We start from the raw sequence: 18,209 nt of genomic DNA, 5'->3' as shown, positions 1-18,209 counted from the left end.
GGTGCTTCCACTTAATGCCCAAGTTCTCAGAACCAGTAACTGGAAGAGCCAGAACTCGAAGTGAGGCTTTTTGATTCCACAGGTTTTTTTTTTTTATGTTTTATTTATTTATGAGAGAGAAAGACATCACAAGCAGGGGAGGGTCAGAGAGAGAGGGAGACACAGAATCCGAAGAGAGGCTCCAGGCTCTGAGCTAGCTGTCTGCAGAGAGCCCGATGCAGGGCTTGAATCCATGAACTGTGAGGTCATGACCTGAGCCGAAGTCAGATGCTTAACCTACTGAGCCACGCAGGCGCCCCTGACTCCACAGTTCTATACTGGCTTGACTTGTCTTTCAGCACCCTACAATTCCTACACAGAAAGCACTTGATTAATATTGTTGAATCAATTGCTGAAAACCAGAAATGCACATTCTACTTAAAAGACATTCTTTCATAAGGAGTATGAAGAAAAATTACTGATGAGTTAATGGTTTGCAGAAGGGTTAAAAATAAAAATAACGTGAATATGAGCAATGAATATTTGTGGTTCAGCAAGAGATTGGAGCCCATTCATCAACTGCACAGATACGCAAGGTTTAACCAAGATACTTTTCAGTGTATGTATCCAAAAAGAATTCCAATCCAAAAATAATATCTGCAAAATAATTTGCCATGTTAGCATTTCTGGCTTGAAAATTCAATGTGCAATGCTGGTTTTAGTTAGAAATGAGGAAATGCCAAGAGGAAATTGAACAAAAGCTCGAAAGATTTTTTTTTGCATGCAAGAGGTATTAATTATTTCTTTTCATCAACTACGATGTTACATTTATATCTCTGCATCCAATGGGAATCCCAAAATGCAGGTTTCTCTTTTCTCTCTAAACCTGTGTTGTTTCACATAAAAATATGTCAGTACATGACAACTAAGTAATGTACTGGTTTTCCCTTTTAGTAGTATTTTTAAAATACTTATCTGAACTATAAATGTGAATTCTGAAAGTATGATTTAAATGATGGTGACAGAATCTTAACATGGTCGCTTTACTGAAGCCCTGATGGCTAAAAAAATCTTTAAATTCTCAGTCTCCCTTTAAAGAATAACATTTGACCACCATGAAAAAGGTATTTTCTGTCTTGAGGGTCACTATTCAGCCTTGAGATCTCAGCTACCCTTGAAATCCAACAACATAAAGACAACCACAAAATCAGGTATAAAGCAAAAAGAACAAAGAGTATTCCTGAACAATTTTATTTCCCCCTCTTGGCTCCCTTCTTTTGGGAAATGGCACCTAGTAACTTAAATAAACTAGCAGTGCAACTGGTGTCAAAGTCCTGGGGTACATTTGAGTAGGGGAGAGAGATTCCAGTTCTCTGTTGTCCGCTTTTACCCCAATCCAGAAACAAGTGGTTTCTACTACCACCACTCTTGCTGTGTAAAGGGCTCAGAAACAGCTGTGCCCAGCCTATTCAAACATAACCTAAGGAAGCCGAGATGGTTCTATAAAGATTTTGCCAGTGACCAAATTTTCTTTGGAATACCTTAACACTCTTCTTTCCCCTTGAAGCAGTTTCAACCGGCCCAAAGCCAGAACCCCAACCTTCACTTGATGGCTTAGAGACTCAATATAAAGCAGAATTATTACCTATGGAATATTTATTTTTAAACTTTTTTTAGGAACAAAAAAATCATGTGCATCTACGATTGTACAGAAAATGATTTGGTGAAATGTCTACAAAATGGGCCAAGGATAATTAGAATAGCAAAAGACTGACCATTTTCTGTTTAGGTGAAAACTATAACCCAACCCCAAACGAGATCCCATGAAGTACTGAGATATGGGGCTAGAAAAAAAAAAAAAAAAGAAGAATCTTCCTTTTACGAAGCTGCCATTACTCTTCTGTTTTTCTAAACAGAAAACTGAAAGAATATTTGAGAAACTATCCAGGGAGGAAATGCATTCATTTCAAAATCCTCACAGGAGAGACTTCATCAGCATAGTAAGAGCTTCAGTGTTTGATGTGAAATGGAAAGAGCTGGAAGAATACGGCAGTGTCAGGGACAAGCGGCTGCCATTGCTAATACTTAGAACCAGAGAAATAGAAGACGAATGAGGGCTGTATTGATTTTCTTCCCTATCCTGCCTCCTGATATAAAGATTAATTATAAAGATACAATAACAGTAAAATAAATATTTTATAAGTGACCCTTCCCAGAAAATTACCAACTGAAAGAAAAATGAAGAGAAAGTGGAAGTCACTATTGGAAAACACACACAATGCACACACTAATGGAAATTACTATCATCGCACTTGTAGTTATGCACTCATAGTTATGAAAAAAACAACTGGGAAGAAACCTCTTTAATTAACAAGCAAACTGTCAAATTACGTCAACTAGCTTTAACACACAAACCTGAACAGTCTGTGTATTCTTAAATTAAATCTACCTGCTCACTGTGGTTTTCATGTCTTGGACAAAAGTCGGAAGTTGTTGGTGAGGCTGCAGAAAGTTCCTGGAGCTTTGTGTCGATTTCGGCAAGCTGCTGGTGCTGGGTGATGGCAAGTGTGTATCCTTCTCCTGGGACCAGCCAGTCAGACTGATCACCCTAAGAGGAAACAAGGGTCATCAGGTCGTTCCCATGCTACATTTTTCCCAAAATATACCTTTCAGATGGCTACATCAATGCTCAGGACTTCACACACACATACACAAGCACACGCGTGTGTGTGCACATGCACACATACACACAATACCAAAAAAAAAAACAACCCCACAAAATTAACATTGGGATAGTGAAAGAAAAAAATTAGTAATTTATGGTTTCATTATCTGCCAAATCTGTATAAAGTATATCCTACAGCTTGTGGGAGTTTTCCCCTGTGGAATAAATCTCTTGGACTTCCAGTCTAGTTTTTAAACATTCTCCTTTCTCTACTTTGAAAAAGTAGTTTGTGAAATGTTGAATAGGAAGAAATCATGTTTACCCTATAACAGACATGGTATTTTAAAGATTTGTTCCTGAAAAGTAACATAAGGTCTATAAAGGCAGTTGTTTGGGTTTCATGAGCCTATTGATCATCTAACTCCTTATTCAACTAACATTCATGTCATAATGGGTTAAAACCCATTCATAAAATCCATTCAAAAATCCCGTACTCGGCATCCACTGAATGTAGGCATTGCACCGGGTGCTGGTGATTTGGTAGGAATCTCACAAGCTCTGCCCTTAAGGAGTTCTCGGTCTTCTGGCAGCAAAGACTTTAACAAGGCATGAAGAGCGCTGGAGGTGCCATGGCGACCAGTGAGGGTCAGCTAACCTTTGTGGACATGAAGGAGCAGAGAGACAAAGTGGTTGGAGAAGGCTTCCTGGAGTTGGTAATCGATCTTAATCACATCTTAATCAAGGAAACAACATAGCTGACTATGCATTTTAAAACTAGAACTGCCTTGGTCAAGACTAAACAGAAAACCCAGTTAAGAAGCAAAAACCATAATGTAGAACAAAAGTGATGAGCGCCTAAACTTAAGAATATTTCCTGGGGAAAAAGAACATAGGACACATTCCAGAGATACTTACAAAGTAGAAATTATGGAATCAGAAGATAATTTGATGGAAGCATGGAAGGAGGAGTAAGGATCAAAGATAAAAACCAAATTCTGGATTTTGAAAACTAGGGGTATAGTGGTCATATCGGCCAAGGTAGGGAATACAGGAGACATAATAGGTTTGAGAAAGAAAATGATGAATTCTGTTTGGGACCTTCTGATATTCACAGATGTCCCTAGGATATCTATAGATTATGTTAGGTGGTTAAATATATTTGTCTGAAGTTCAAGATAGAGACCTAGAGACCTGTATATAAATATTTTGGACTCACCCACCTATCTATAGTGGTTCAAACTCTTGAACTATGGGAATGGATGAGGTCACACAGAGAAACATGTAATACAAGGACAGAAGAATTATGAAAACACCAGGAACAAAGGGACAAGTGGAGAGTAAGGAAGGTTAAGAATTTCATACACTTTGGTTTCATGACTCTAATACCAGGAATCAATCCCTAGGCAGTAACCAGAAGAGATACATGCAAAAAACTGATGCAGAAAGAATTACATGTCTCCCCCTGACCCCAGCATCCAATGTCCCTTCCTGTTTCAGTGAAACCAAGCACTGCATAAGACTTGGTAGGAGAGAAATCCCCATCAGACAAGCCTTCTTCCCACCCACTGTCATCAAGAAGACAAGCAAATGACCTAAAATCAAGCAATCAGAAGTGAACACTGTGGACTTGGACTCTCAAGGGAGGGAGAGAGAGATGCGAAGATGCAGGGGAAACGGGGCAGTGATTCTTGGTGACAGCAGTGGCCTGGAGAATCTGGTGTTGATAGCAGTGAGGGTGGCAGGGGTGGTCCATCTAGCGGGGTGTCTGGTGGCTGTGAGGTAGCCCCTAACCAGCCTCTTTCCAAGGAGTTTCCAAAGCCATGTTTCTGGGTACCTTGATATCAGCCCGGGCTACACATATGGTTCTCCAAACTTCCCACCAGGTCTGTGGGCTACCCAAGTTTCCCAATACATTTATTCCTTTTTTTTTTCTTTTCATTGAAGTCCATCTCTGTTTCTTGTAACCCAGAACAATCTCNTATGTATATATATATATACACACACACATATAATAAGGAACAATTGCAAAAGTCCCAAATGTCTAAAAATAGGGAAAAGTGAATAGATTGTAGTCTATCCATACAAGGCTATGATACAGTGAGAAACATTTTAAATACACTTATAAGTTGGGATATGAAACGTATACATAATTATATGAAAATACATTACTTAATTAGTCACAAATAAGAAACTCCAGTTAATTCTTCCTACATAAAAGGATATAAATACTATACGATCTAAGTGAGAAATAATGAGTCACACACTCACAAAAATAAAACTATAATCAATGACTAAACATTGGTCAATAAATGCTTGCTTGAATGGAATTCTTTTTTAATGACACTGGAAATAAAAGAGGATGTTAGATTAAATTCAACAGGAATATAAATGTTTCATACACTATACTGTTACAGAGGAAAATTATATGTAATATGCAGTAGATGGCATCATGCTTTTCCATCGAGCACCTTCTAAACACCCTTGCTAGGTGTGGGAGATTTCTAGCTTTTAGAAGTCTTGCCTCCCTAAGACAGAACCCAGAGAATGCTCTTCACCACCCTCATTTACCTCTAGGGGCTCAGGTTGGTAACCAAGGGTCTACAACCAAACTCACACATTCAACACTGATCTAGATATGAGTAATCGGAGATCCGATGTAAAACCCATTTTGGCAGTAGAGGCATTTAGCTTTGTGCCGTTCACTGCAAGTGTAAATTCCCAACACAGAAGGAAATCTTTTTAAAAAATTTTAAGTACCCTAGGGATATTCAATAGAATATCTCATCCACACAAAAATAAACATGCCACTATAAAGAACCACCCAAGGGCAAGGGTTCTGGGGAATTAAAACATAATTATCACCCTAGTCATCATCTTTCAGGTGCATTGGCTTATCAGAGATGGGGGAACAAAGAAAAGGGCACATGGTGTCAAAGAATACAGCAAACCTGAGGAATGGCAAGAAGTTTGGTATGGTTTAAGAATATAGAAGGATCCCTTCCTCAAAGTGTTCCTAAATTCTTCCTGCCACACTTCCTAACTTCTTCCTCTGACTCTGCTTCAACATGTGCCACATCCTCCTTCACCTCCTCCTTCTCCTCCTCCTATCTGGCTTTATAGAATTTCTATATAAAATGTCTATCCCTGACACCAGATAATAAGACGCCATCTTTCTCCTCAGACAACATGCAGAAAAAACTCTCAGCAAATATTAGTTTACAAAACAATAAAACTGTAAAAATAACAACAATCTCAAAAGAGAGCTACATAGCTAAGTAGCAGAATACACATGGTTGAAACCCAACTTGGAAAACTATGAAATGAGCTCATATAAGCAAAATGACAAAACAGATGAAGATAATGAGAAAAATATTATAGGACCTGGAGGACAGATCCAGGAGGTTCTCTACCCACCTGTATGCTTGTACACTAACTGACCTGATCCCCTTTTCCAGTTTCCTTTTTCCTTGCCTTCCTCTGCTATTAAAATAAGGAAGTAAGATACCTGAATCCCCAGTCTCACTTGCAACGATATACGAAATGAACATGGCTACACAACACAACTTGACTGATGAGACGCAGGTAGAAGTCCTAGGGACACCATCCCTTCCCAGATGAAAAGCAAAACATCAGAGGAGTGTCCCTTTTCCCCCTCCCCTTTCCCTCTTCTTTCTGCCTGGAAAATGGACACATTATCTACAGATATAGCAGCAATCTTGCAAACCTAAAAACAAAATCAAACTAAGAATACAGAACAGGAATAAAGAAATACACTAGCTACTTACACCTGGATTTCATTAAAGTAAAATACACTCCTTACATGTTTTTANGATGAGACGCAGGTAGAAGTCCTAGGGACACCATCCCTTCCCAGATGAAAAGCAAAACATCAGAGGAGTGTCCCTTTTCCCCCTCCCCTTTCCCTCTTCTTTCTGCCTGGAAAATGGACACATTATCTACAGATATAGCAGCAATCTTGCAAACCTAAAAACAAAATCAAACTAAGAATACAGAACAGGAATAAAGAAATACACTAGCTACTTACACCTGGATTTCTTGTTATTAAAGTAAAATACACTCCTTACATGTTTTTTTTTTTTTAATTAAAAAAATTTTTTTAATCTTTATTTATTCTTGCAAGAAAAAGAGACAGCAAGGGCAGGGGAGGGCAGAGAGAGAGGGAGACAGAGAATCTGAAGCAGGCTCCAGGTTCTGAGCTGTCTGTCAGCAGAGAGGCGGAAGCAGGGCTCGAACTCACAAACTGTGAGATCATGACCTGAGCTGAAGTTGGATGCTTAACCTGCTAAACCACCTAGGTGCCCCTATATTCCTTACTTGTTTAAGCCACTGCTTAAACAGTTTTTTGTTACCTGCAGCTCATTACATTCCCAACTGATATCCCATTTTGTAGGTAGCCCAAATGAGAGAAAAGATACCATGGAAGAGAAGAGTAAAACAAGATACTTTTCTAAACTAAGAAAGACTTGAATCCTCAGATACAAAAGGCTGATAAGGTACCATGCAAGTGATGTGACTGCAAAATTTGGCTACTATTGAGAAACACTCCTAAAATACAAGATGCATACTGTTTTTAAAGGTAAAAACTTATAATATTCTGGGAGTAAAATTCCAGGTGATTTCAACACATTCTAGAGGAGGGAAAAATGGAAGAAAGGGTAAATAAAAGCCAAAGACACCAAAAATCCTATCTCATTAAGATATAAGATTTCAGAGACTAATTACTTAAGTTGAAAAACATACATTCATCTTAATGTATTTTAAGAAATTGAGGGCTAGCAGCCCTGGATCAGAAACAGGATACTGAATTTTCAAACCAGGAGAGGAAAATGGGTAAAAATTAAGAAAACAAAATAAATCTAATCAATAGAATATCAAATAGGCTGTCCAAAAAAAGGTCCAAACATTATCAGTGGCCATAATAAACATATAAATTCAATATCCTCATTAAAAGATTAAGAATAAGGAAATAACAACAAAAGATAGAGAAACAATTACAGACATAACAGCAACAACGAAAACCCAGCTGTATGATATGTGTAAACAATCTACCTAAAAAATAAAAGTAAATGATAGAAAAAGAGTTTAAGGGGCACCTGGGTGGCTCCGTCAGCTAAGCGTCTGACCTCGGCTCAGGTCATGGTTTGTGGGTTCGAGACCTGCAGCAGGCTCTGTGCTGACAGCTGAGTCTGGAGCCTACTTTGGATTCTTTGTCTCCCTCTCTCTCTGCCCCTCCCCTGGTGCTGCTCTCTCTTGCTGTCTTGCTCTCTCTCGCTCTCTCTCTCAAAAATGAATAAACATTTAAAAAATTTATTAATAAAATAAAAAGAGGGACAAAGCATAAATACTAACAGAAACAGTATGTAAAAGGCAACATTAATAATAAAAATTCTTTGCTAAATCATTTCTGGGAAGAAACATGGCGTTCCCCCACCGCCACCACCACCACCGGCCATAGGCATTGCTGCANGGGGATGAGCACTGAGTGTTATGTGGAAACTAATTTGACAATAAACTATTTGTAAAAAAAAAAAAACAAAAAAAAACCACCCTCTGCACCTACCGATCTGGGGCTAGTCTAGATGCAGAACCTGAGACAGGGATTCTGGTTCAGGTGACTTATGGAGGGAGTGCTCTCAGGAGAAGGGAGAGGGGTGAATGGAGTTCTCGAGGAGAGGGGAAAGGGGGTGACGAAAGCAGGCGAGGACAAGGGAAACAAAACCAGGCAAGGATGTGGTGTCGGCTGAAACCCAGCTGACTCCTGGGGAAAGTTCTGGAGGAAAAACTGCAGCACAGAGCTAATCCCAACTTGAGTTGGGAGGGGGTGGAGATGGAGAGGGGCTGTTATCCTAGGCTGTTCAGCCCCCACCTAGCCCACGGCCATACTCTACGGAAGGAGGCAGCTACGCACCCTTGGCACAGGACAGGGACTAGGTAAAAGGGATCTGGGCAGCACTCACTACATCCCGCCTCTGTAAAACATAGGGAAATAAGAACTAGATGACAGGGCTATGGGCTTCAAGGTACACAGGACATTACATTTCTCTGTGGAAGTAAAGAATATTGCTGTTAAGTTTAGTAGGCAAACAAGTGCCTCTCGTATGGCCAGCCCCAGCCCTATAAACCCCCACCCTGGCACCCTGGGTCGCATGTTGTTCCCCTCCGTGGACTCAGTCTGCACTCCCTCCACAGTCTTTAGGGACCTGGACGCTCACGGCTAACTGGGAAGGAGCAAGATGACGGTCTGTAGGATTACTGAGAACTACGCCAGTTTAGGGATAAGAAATGTTCAAAATACAAGGATACAGAGAAACACACTGATATGTCACTGGTGACTGAGCCCATTACATCACAGGGAGAGGTTATTCTTATGAGAGCTAATGTGAAGTCACTCTTAGAATGACACAAGATAACCTTCTTCAGAGTCAATAACAAATTGACCAAGAAAAAAATCTGAAAATTGTAATGAAAACAAGTTTGTAAAATGGGATTTTTTAGAGACAGAGAATACAGAGAATTCCCATAATATAAAAACTTACTGTAGATTTGTGCCAATGTCAGTACCATGATAAAAAAATAAATAAAAATTAAGAAGTGTAGATGACTCCCATCCAAGTACTAACCAGGCCAGACCCTGTTTAGCTCCTGAGATCAGATGAAGTCAGGCACGTTTTTGCAGTGGATGGAACTAGACAGCATTATGCTAAGTGAATAAGTCAATCAGAGAAAGACAAATACCATATGATTTCACTCATATGTGGAATTTAAGAAACAAAACAAATGAATGTAAGGGGGAGGGGGGAATAGAAAGGCAAACCATAAAACAGACTCTTAACTATGGAGCACAAACTGAGGGTTGCTGGAAGGGAGGTGGGCAGAGGAATGGGTTACACAGGTGATGGGGATGAAGGAGAGCACTTGTGATGAGCCCTGGGTGTCATATGGAAGTGCGGAACCACTACAATCTGTACCTGAAACTATATCACACTGTATGTTAACTAACTGGAATTTAAATAAAACACTGAAAGGAGAAGGAGGAGGAGAGGAAGGAGGAGGAGGGGGAGGGGAGGGAGGGGGAGGAGAAGGAAGAAGAAGGAAGAAGAAGAAGAGGAGAAGAAGTCATTGAATATCGGAGCTTACATACCTCAGGACTGGACAGCCCCGAATCTCTGTCATCTAAGTCCTTCAAAAGTTCAGTCAGCCTTCTCTTCTCTCTGTCAATCATAAGCACTGGCTTTCCTGAATCCTTAGCCAACTACGGAATGTATTAATAACAAAGAGTAAATATTCAAAGCAATTCATGTTCAGAAAAATAAAAGTGGGCTCTGAGGCTTCTATAGTATAGACACAGTAAGGTAAAATCTGTGAGATTAGGCATTTTTCATCTGTGAGGTATATTCCTGATATATGCAGGCCCTCATGTTAGCCACTTCAAAAACATTTCATTTGAAATATAAAACAATAAAACATGGACAGTTTGCAACCTCTCTTTATATATCAGTGTAATAAACACATTTGCTGAGGTATTTGGAAGGAATCTTCTTGCCACTTCCTATGTGCCATATAGCTCCTGATGAAATTGCCTTTATTTTTTTTATCTGTGATTTTGTTTTTAATTATCTTAAGCCTTATTACATAATTTACAAATTGGTGCTGACAAATATGTCCGCCACTTTAATCCTGCTGATGAGTGGGGCAAAAGCACTATTAGCAATCACACGCGATATTTCTACAGTTGTGTTTTTGAAGAGCTGTTTAAAAGACAATCCTGAATTATAACTTCGTCTGACTTAGTGAAGAATTCACAAGCAAACTTCGCTACTATAGTGCGACAGGTCACACTAAATTTTTAAAATATCTGGCCTTAAAGATCATCTATAAAATGTGAGAAGTGCTAAGTAGTCTTTGTTTGATATGATACATAAGCCACATGAAAATGCGTTTAATTAGGCAAAGGGTAGCATTTTAGATGCAGTGAACTTTAATTAAATGGGCATTGTTAACACCAAAAGATAAAATGGACACTGCTTGCTTCAGCCCTAGCCTTTTACAGGCTAACGAGCACAGCATAAAACCCAGCTGAGTCTTGCTGTTCTTTGGGAGAGTAAAGGGATTTCCTCAGTATTTAAATAAATATAACAAGTTATATAAATCTAAATCTAAAACCCATCTCCGACAGGCTTAGAGAAGGCAGTTACCATCTCTGTGAAGAGTTGAATATTACCAATTGATTCCGATCATATCTTTCCAAGGGGAAAACAGGAACAGCACTTGCTGAACCAGAATCACTATCAAGTTCAAAACGTTGATCAGATTCATTTAACCACAAGCCAATCTTATTTAAATCAGGACTGTCCAAAAGAAACAGTCGATCATTCCTGATCCGAATTCTGGTGCATGAGATCAATTTAAACATGGTACACATAAAAGAAGTCATGAGACGCTTGGTTTTGTAATAAATAAGGCAGTGGCCAACTATTACTCCTTAGTAGCTTTGTTGAGGTAAATTATCAAGTGTGTCCTCTCCCCTCTGTCTTCTTAAAGCCAGCAAAGATCACTTTTCTTCCAAGGATGTACTTCTTGGGATTCTCTAAATACTCCATCAGTGTCTCCTCTCCCCAGGTGATGCCTTTATTCTTGTTGGCATCTGTGTAAGAAAATCCAAGGGCCTGACTTGTCTTTCACCCAAAGAAACCACCGGGATTTGGCTCAGTCTCGGGCGGCCCTCCCCTTTCCGTTGAATGGCGCCTGGCGCATTACTGAACAAACTTCTTCTTGCCCTTCGCAACATCATCCATTGTAAAATCACTCTTTCATCACACCCAAAAAGAAGTACCCGCTTGCAAGCTGCACGTCCTGCTCTCTCCTAAATGAAATTACTTTGACATTTCAAGCAGGTCATACCAGGAATTTGAATAAAGATTCAGCTACTATTGTTAAAAGGGGAAAAGGTAAGTCTATGGTGGGGCTGCGGACTGTGTCGGCAAGAACGGGGATGTGGGGAAAACGCTAGTACTCTTGGCAAATTAAATAAATCAACACAAAATGGGCCAGCACAGAGAAGACAGATCAGGCTGGAGGTTTCCTTCAGAGGAGATGAACATAAAGAGAAAAAGGGAAGAGTTCCAGAGGCCAGTCCTGGCGGTGGCACGCTGACCCACAAATCTAGTCTGCCTGGAAATGACGTGACAGCTGTGGAAGAAGCATCAGACTTGAACTGAGAGGAATTATTTAACTCTCTGCTCCTGTGAGTAACTTCACACCCATCACTGCAGTCTTCTAGTAACTTGCCTGCCTGAGTGGTTTGCCCCAAGCCTTCTGCCCACTGCACCCACATTTCTTACTGTAAATTAATTAATCCGCACTCTGGTCTAATAGGGAAACCCCTTTGCCCTTGGTTAGTCTGCCATGAGGACATACCAAGTCAGGCTTCCGGAAGATCAAGGTTGAGCCCCTGAAGCAGGGAGCTAATCAAGGCAAGTGACAAGCGATGGGCTTCCTGGAGGCTCAGTCGGAGGGGTCAGGGGACAGACAACCAATTGGCCTCTCCAGCTGTGCCCAGGAGCATTTTCCATGCAAATTTCTAAATGCACCAGCTATAACATCAGTCTCATTACTTTAAAAAGCCAATTTCACTAATATGCAATTTAAAATCTGGGAAGCATCATCTGAGGCTATTATCTAAATAAATGTTTTTCAAATTGCAGGAACCAGATTCATTTCTGGATAGTGAAATAAATGTACTGAGTTGCAGATCTCATTTAAAAGAGAGGCAGGAGGAGACAGGATGGAATAAAAACTAGTAAAGTTAAGTACTGGTCCATAAAAACGTTTCTTTCAGTTATATATACTGTTTCAATTGCATACATATGTGGCATCAAAAAACTATTTAAAGACACTGAACACAACTATTTTTCATTTTCATAACTCATTTAATCCCATATTCTGGTTTCTAAATTTCTAAGTACATACCTCAATGTTTCGTTTAATAAAATCCTGGCTGTGTATACCCCTGAGCTTAATCTTTTCTGCATTTGAGAAAGGTTTCTTTTGTGCTTTGATCAATGACTCATTTCCTTCCACATCATAGGTAAAATCTAATATTAAAAAAGTTCAAAATTTTTCATAATTATAATTGTCCATTTTGCTAAAATTTTACCTTAAGCATACATTTAAAATATATAACACACATAGAATAACTTCTAAATTCCAAATCCAGAAACCTAATATATATATATGGAGATTTATTCTTAAGGATAAAGAAGATATGATACACACACACACACAAACACACACACACGAATATGACTCAGCTATAAAAAATAATAAGAACTTGTCATTTACAACAACATAAATGAACCTAGAGGGAATTATGCTAAGTGAAATGAGTCAGACCAAGAAAGACAAATACCATATGATTTTGCTTATATGTGGAATCTAAACAGTAAAACAAATGGATAAACAAACAAGCAAAAAGCCGAATCAGCGCTACAGTACAGAGAGCAAAGTGAAGGTTGCCGGAGCAGAAGGGGTAAGGAGATGGGTAAAATGGGTGAAGGGAGGGGCAGAGACAGGCTTCCAGTCAGGGAATGACTAGGTCACAGGGATGAAAGGCACAGCATAGGGAACTGAGTCAACAGCATCATTAAGAACATTGCATGGTGTCAGGGGGCAGCTGCACTTGCGGTGAGATGGATTAATGTATAAACTTGTCACATCTCTATGCGGTACATCTGAAACCAGTGTAACATGTGTGCCACCTATCCTCAAAGGAAATTAATTAATGAGTACAATATATTTTATTTTAGTCTTTATAGGAAACAAAATCTTCCCGAAAGACTAGAGTCATTTTTCCTGTGATTCTATTAAGATGCCAGCACCCAAGGGCGCCTGGGTGGCTTAGTCGGTTAAGCATCCGACTTTCGCTTAGGTCATGATCTCGCGGTTCGTGGGTTCGAGCCCCGCGTCGGGCTCTGTGCTGACTGCCAGCTCAGAGCCTGGAGCCTCTTTCAGAGTCTGTGACTCCCTCTCTCTCTGACCCTCCCCTGCTCGCGCTGTCTCTCTCTCTCTCTCTCTCTCTCCTAGAAATAAATAAAACATTAAAAAAAAAAAAAAAGATGCCAGCACCCTGTCTGAACAGTAACTTTTGTTCACACCCATCTTTTAAGCGAGGTCGGGGCGTAAGCATCCCGGGTGTTCTATGTCCCATCTGCACAAACCCTTACAGCTCATCTCACTTTGTCAGTTTTTCTCAACCTTTGAAAAGAGGCCTGAGTCAACCTCTGAACCTGGGTGCTCAAAACAAGGGTGAGAAAAATACTTGTGGACTCTTATTCCCTTTATTAAATATCTTCTTTTCACTGTAGTTATGTTCAAACCATTTAAAACAAGATCATGTGAACGCTTCTTTAAAGGTCTAAAAATAAAAATAATAATAATAATAATAATAAATAAATAAATAAAGCTCTAAAAATAGATATAAGGAAGGGTCTTCTTAAGTGAAACATGGAATCTACCATACACATCAGGATAAATTGCCATATTAAAGTCCAAAAGGGAAAAACACCAACCAGTAGCTCAATACAGACAAGGTTTACTTAAAAGTTATCTTTGTTTTATAAGAGAGGGTACATCAATAAAAAGGACAAAGGGAGCTAGTCAATTGGCATATTTATAGCTAATTATCAAAGACTCGACACAAATTTAATAATTAAAGAATACATTTTGATAACAATAGCTAGGAGGAACCAGGAAAAGAGTAAGATCTCTGGATTTAAATTCTTTACAAACAAAATAAATTTGAGTAAGAAAAGAGTTTCACTCGAATTTAAGTTACAAGTGTCTAGACAAAAAAATCTGTGCTTTACAATTGGGATTTTATTTCTTTAGTCAATAATATTTTTTAATCAACTACCAACAGTTAAGGCATGAGCTGCTTTTTTGGTGCGTGGCCTCCTTAAATACAAAACATGTAACTTTTTCCCATATTCCAAGTTGTATATAGTCTTTTAAGTTGAAATATGAAGTCTATTCATTCAGTTGAGGTTTCATATGCTCTTAAACAATACAACATTAAAATAACTCATATTAAATGCATCCGTATCTACATTTATAATTTCTTTAAAACACACTTTTAATAAACCGTAGTAAAAAACCTTAGATTGTCTGGTCAGAACTGTCTCACTAGAAATGTCCTCTTCTCTCCACCCGGGTGGTGATCAACAGGAGATGCTGCCATGTTTTTATAGCAACCCCAACCCTTGCCGGGTTTGATGAGTTGGGTGGACCAGCGGTAAGCATTTAACCCAAACTGGATGGGTTGGCATATTGTCTGCAATTGTGGCATTGAGTTTCCCTCGCAATGACTAACCACAGAATACGCTCTTGGGAATCAAAAAAGCTGTCTACCTCCAAGATTATTTCCATAAATTTTCTTTTTTGCTTAGGTTAGTTTTCCATTACTTGCAGCCAGCTTTTCTTTAACTCTTTATTATATAAAATTTTAAATATCCCAAAGTAGAAAGAATGCTATAATAAGCCCTCAACAACTAAATTCAACAATGATTAACGCATGACCATCTTGTTTCACCTAGAACCCTAACTCACTTTCACCTACCTCTGAATTAAATCACATCAAATCATTTCATCTATGAATATTTCTGTATATAGCTAGTATTTTCTTGAGACAATATGCAAAATCACACAAATTAAAACATACCTTGATTGACATTCTGCTTACGGTTTTCATATTCTTCTGGAGGGACCTGAGTGTGAAACACTGAGAAAAAGGTGTCTTCGTGCTCATAGCAAGAAGGATCTATTGATTTATAAAATCATTTGTTCAGTACACAAAATAAGTGGGAAATTGTCCGCATGAACAATTGTTTAAAAGAAAGATCTAATATTCTCTGCAATATTCCTCAATCCCCTCCACATATACATTTGTTAAGATGTCACTTCCAAGTAGAAATGATAATTATCTTCGTACACTTCAGCCATTGAAACAAACTGGAGAAAATCAAGGTAGTCCAAAAGCATTTCCCTAGAACTTCTGTGCAAAGAGGATGTACAAGTGTGTGCTAAAATATCACTTTAACTCCCTGGAATTAACATATCCAAATTCCAACATTCATAATATAGAGAACAGGCACTGAATAACTTTGTATTTTTCTTTTTATTTGAGATCCCCAGAGTAAAGAGTTCAGATATATGGTTAGTCATTAAGAAAGAAGCAGGTGTTTGAAAGAGAAAACCAGGAGACCCTTAGCAGATAGGTTTCTTTCTTTTGGGATTTATGCTCTTGGGCTAACACCCATAAGAAAATTAGGAAATTGTGTTTTTCAACTCTTGTTTCAGTGTAATTTATTTTATTTTCTTCTATTAGCTGATTTAGACATTGGATATTNTTAATTTTTTTTACATTTATTTCTTTTTGAGAAACAGAGACAGAGCACAAGTGGGAAAAGGGCAGAGACAGGGAGACACAGAATCCGAAGTAGGCTCCGGGCTCTAAGCTGTCAGCACAGAGTCCGACATGGGGCTCAAACCCATAAACCACATGATCTCACCCACGTGAAATCATGACCTAGGCCGAAGTCAGACACTTAACCAACTGAGCCACCCAGGAGCCCCTAAGTCTCTATGTCTTAACATGAAATAGTCTGCCAGGTTGTGGCACAGAAATGTTTTTGCTTCAGAAACATGACAAGTCTTAAAGATATTACAGGATCCACCACCTATGTCTAAAGCAAACCTGGTCCAAGTACCTCTTTGAGATGACACAGACAAAGGAAATATGCAGAAGACACATTCACCCCAACATACAGCTATCACCAAATTCAAAACAAACAACTTCTGAAAATTAAAAGAAATGTATCAATAGCAATTCCCTAATTTGGAATTCATAATAATGTAACATTATTGGAATTGTCATTACAACTTTAATCCCACACAATCTTTGATGAGCTAATCCAACAAATCATTGGTGGAAGCCTTGAGTGGAAGAGGGGTAAGCTACTTTTGTGTAAAAGACAAAAAGGTTCTACAGTTCTTTTCAAGTGGTAGTATATTTAGTTTTCATCCCTAATTCCTTTTTGATAGGAGTTTCACTCACTTTTACACTGAAGCACCTATATAGATGTAAAAATATGAAATACTGCAATACTAAAAACTATTATAGCAAAGTTATATTTGGAGATTTTTAATCTAAAGGCTTTTCCTAGGCTAAAATTTTTCTTGTGACCCTGTGGCTCTTCACCTATAGTCTGAGCAGTATTCTGTATATTCAGTACCTCAGAGAGAAGGTGGATACCTTCTAGAACAAAGGTCTCATAGCTCAGCTTTGAGTTTAAAAGACAACAGTTTTGGAAGTCAGATATTGAACCACAGGGGCTTAACTCCTCAAGAGAAAAAACAAAACACATTTTCTGAATTTCCAAAGTCCTCCTTTAGAAAGCTCTTCCTTACAGTAAAGATACAACTGATTACTCTAGAGGAAAGGTCAGAACTAGAAAACAGCCATTGAGGGGGTGGTGCCTGGGTGGCTGAATCAGTTAAGTGTCTGACTCTTAATTTCAGCTCAGATCATGATCTCATGGTACGTGGGACTGAGCCCCAAATCCCTCACTGACAGTGTGGAGCCTGTTTGAGATTCTCTCACTCCCTCTCTCTCTCTGCCCCTCCACTGCTCATACATGCGCGCTCTCTCTCTCTCTCTCTTTCTCTCCCCCAAAATAAATAAATAAACTTTAAAAAGAAAAGAAATAAATAAAAAGAAAAGAGCCATTGGGTAACCATCATAATAATAATTGATTCAGATAAGAATCACCAACTGATGGTAAAAGCAGTGGGTGAAAGTTTAAAGAATGACAGAATAGTACATCCCCACAAGATAACTTATTCAGTACAAAAGGGAAAACAGTAACTGTACAGTGAAGAAACCTGGCAGACACTACTTTAACCAAGAGTTCAAGGTTAACTTTACCAGTGATGGGACAATGATAGGATCCGTTGAGGACACAGTGGGACTTCTGCCAAAAATGGATACTGTGAACCTAATCTCGTGGAAATATAAACAAACCCAGACTGGGGAACAGTCTACAAAGTATCAAGCCTACAGTCTTCAAAAATGCCAATGTGGTAAAACACAAAGAATGACTAAAGAGACATGACCACTAAATTCTTTTGTTATAAAGGATTTTGGTGGGACAATGGCAAAATATGAATTAAAGCCTATAGATGGGACAATCGTATTGAATCAGAATTGATTTCCTGATCTGTGCATGTGTGTGCGCGCATGCGCATGTGTCCTGTGTCCTTGTGTGAAGAGACAGACAGGGGAGAAACAAATCTATAGAGAGAGAAACAGAGACAGACAGAGACAGGGGAGGATGTGATAAAATGTTAACAATTGGAGAATCTGGATAAAGGGTATTTGAAAACTCTTTGTATTTTGCTTCAGACTTGGAAGTCTGAAATTACACCAAAATTAAATTTAATAGGAAATTTTTTTAAATTCCTCTCCTCACTACAGACATTTATTCACATC

General features: G+C 38.9%; 1 protein-coding gene and 1 pseudogene across 4 annotated transcripts in view; both read right to left on the bottom strand.

The window, feature by feature from the left end:
* The window catches only part of FSIP1 (fibrous sheath interacting protein 1), a 193,676-nt gene that overhangs the window by 137,983 nt on the left and 37,484 nt on the right, over positions 1 to 18,209 (bottom strand). For 3 of the 4 annotated variants that reach the window (XM_077764350.1, XM_077764353.1, XM_077764351.1), the window contains exons 6-9: positions 15,381 to 15,479; positions 12,635 to 12,759; positions 9,807 to 9,917; positions 2,429 to 2,587 (exon numbers count right to left, since the gene is read on the bottom strand). In XM_077764350.1, coding sequence (XP_077620476.1) covers positions 2,429 to 2,587; positions 9,807 to 9,917; positions 12,635 to 12,759; positions 15,381 to 15,479 — 494 coding nt within the window. The remainder of the gene's footprint in view (positions 1 to 2,428; positions 2,588 to 9,806; positions 9,918 to 12,634; positions 12,760 to 15,380; positions 15,480 to 18,209) is intronic. The other variant, XM_077764352.1, reaches the window with a different exon arrangement.
* Positions 11,141 to 11,460, bottom strand: LOC144231782 (cytochrome c pseudogene; annotated as a pseudogene).

Source organism: Crocuta crocuta, unplaced genomic scaffold (genome assembly GCF_008692635.1).
Source record: "Crocuta crocuta isolate KB4526 unplaced genomic scaffold, BGI_CrCroc_1.0 scaffold102, whole genome shotgun sequence".
Lineage (NCBI taxonomy): Eukaryota > Metazoa > Chordata > Mammalia > Carnivora > Hyaenidae > Crocuta > Crocuta crocuta.
This window is presented reverse-complemented; position numbering and strand designations above follow the sequence as displayed.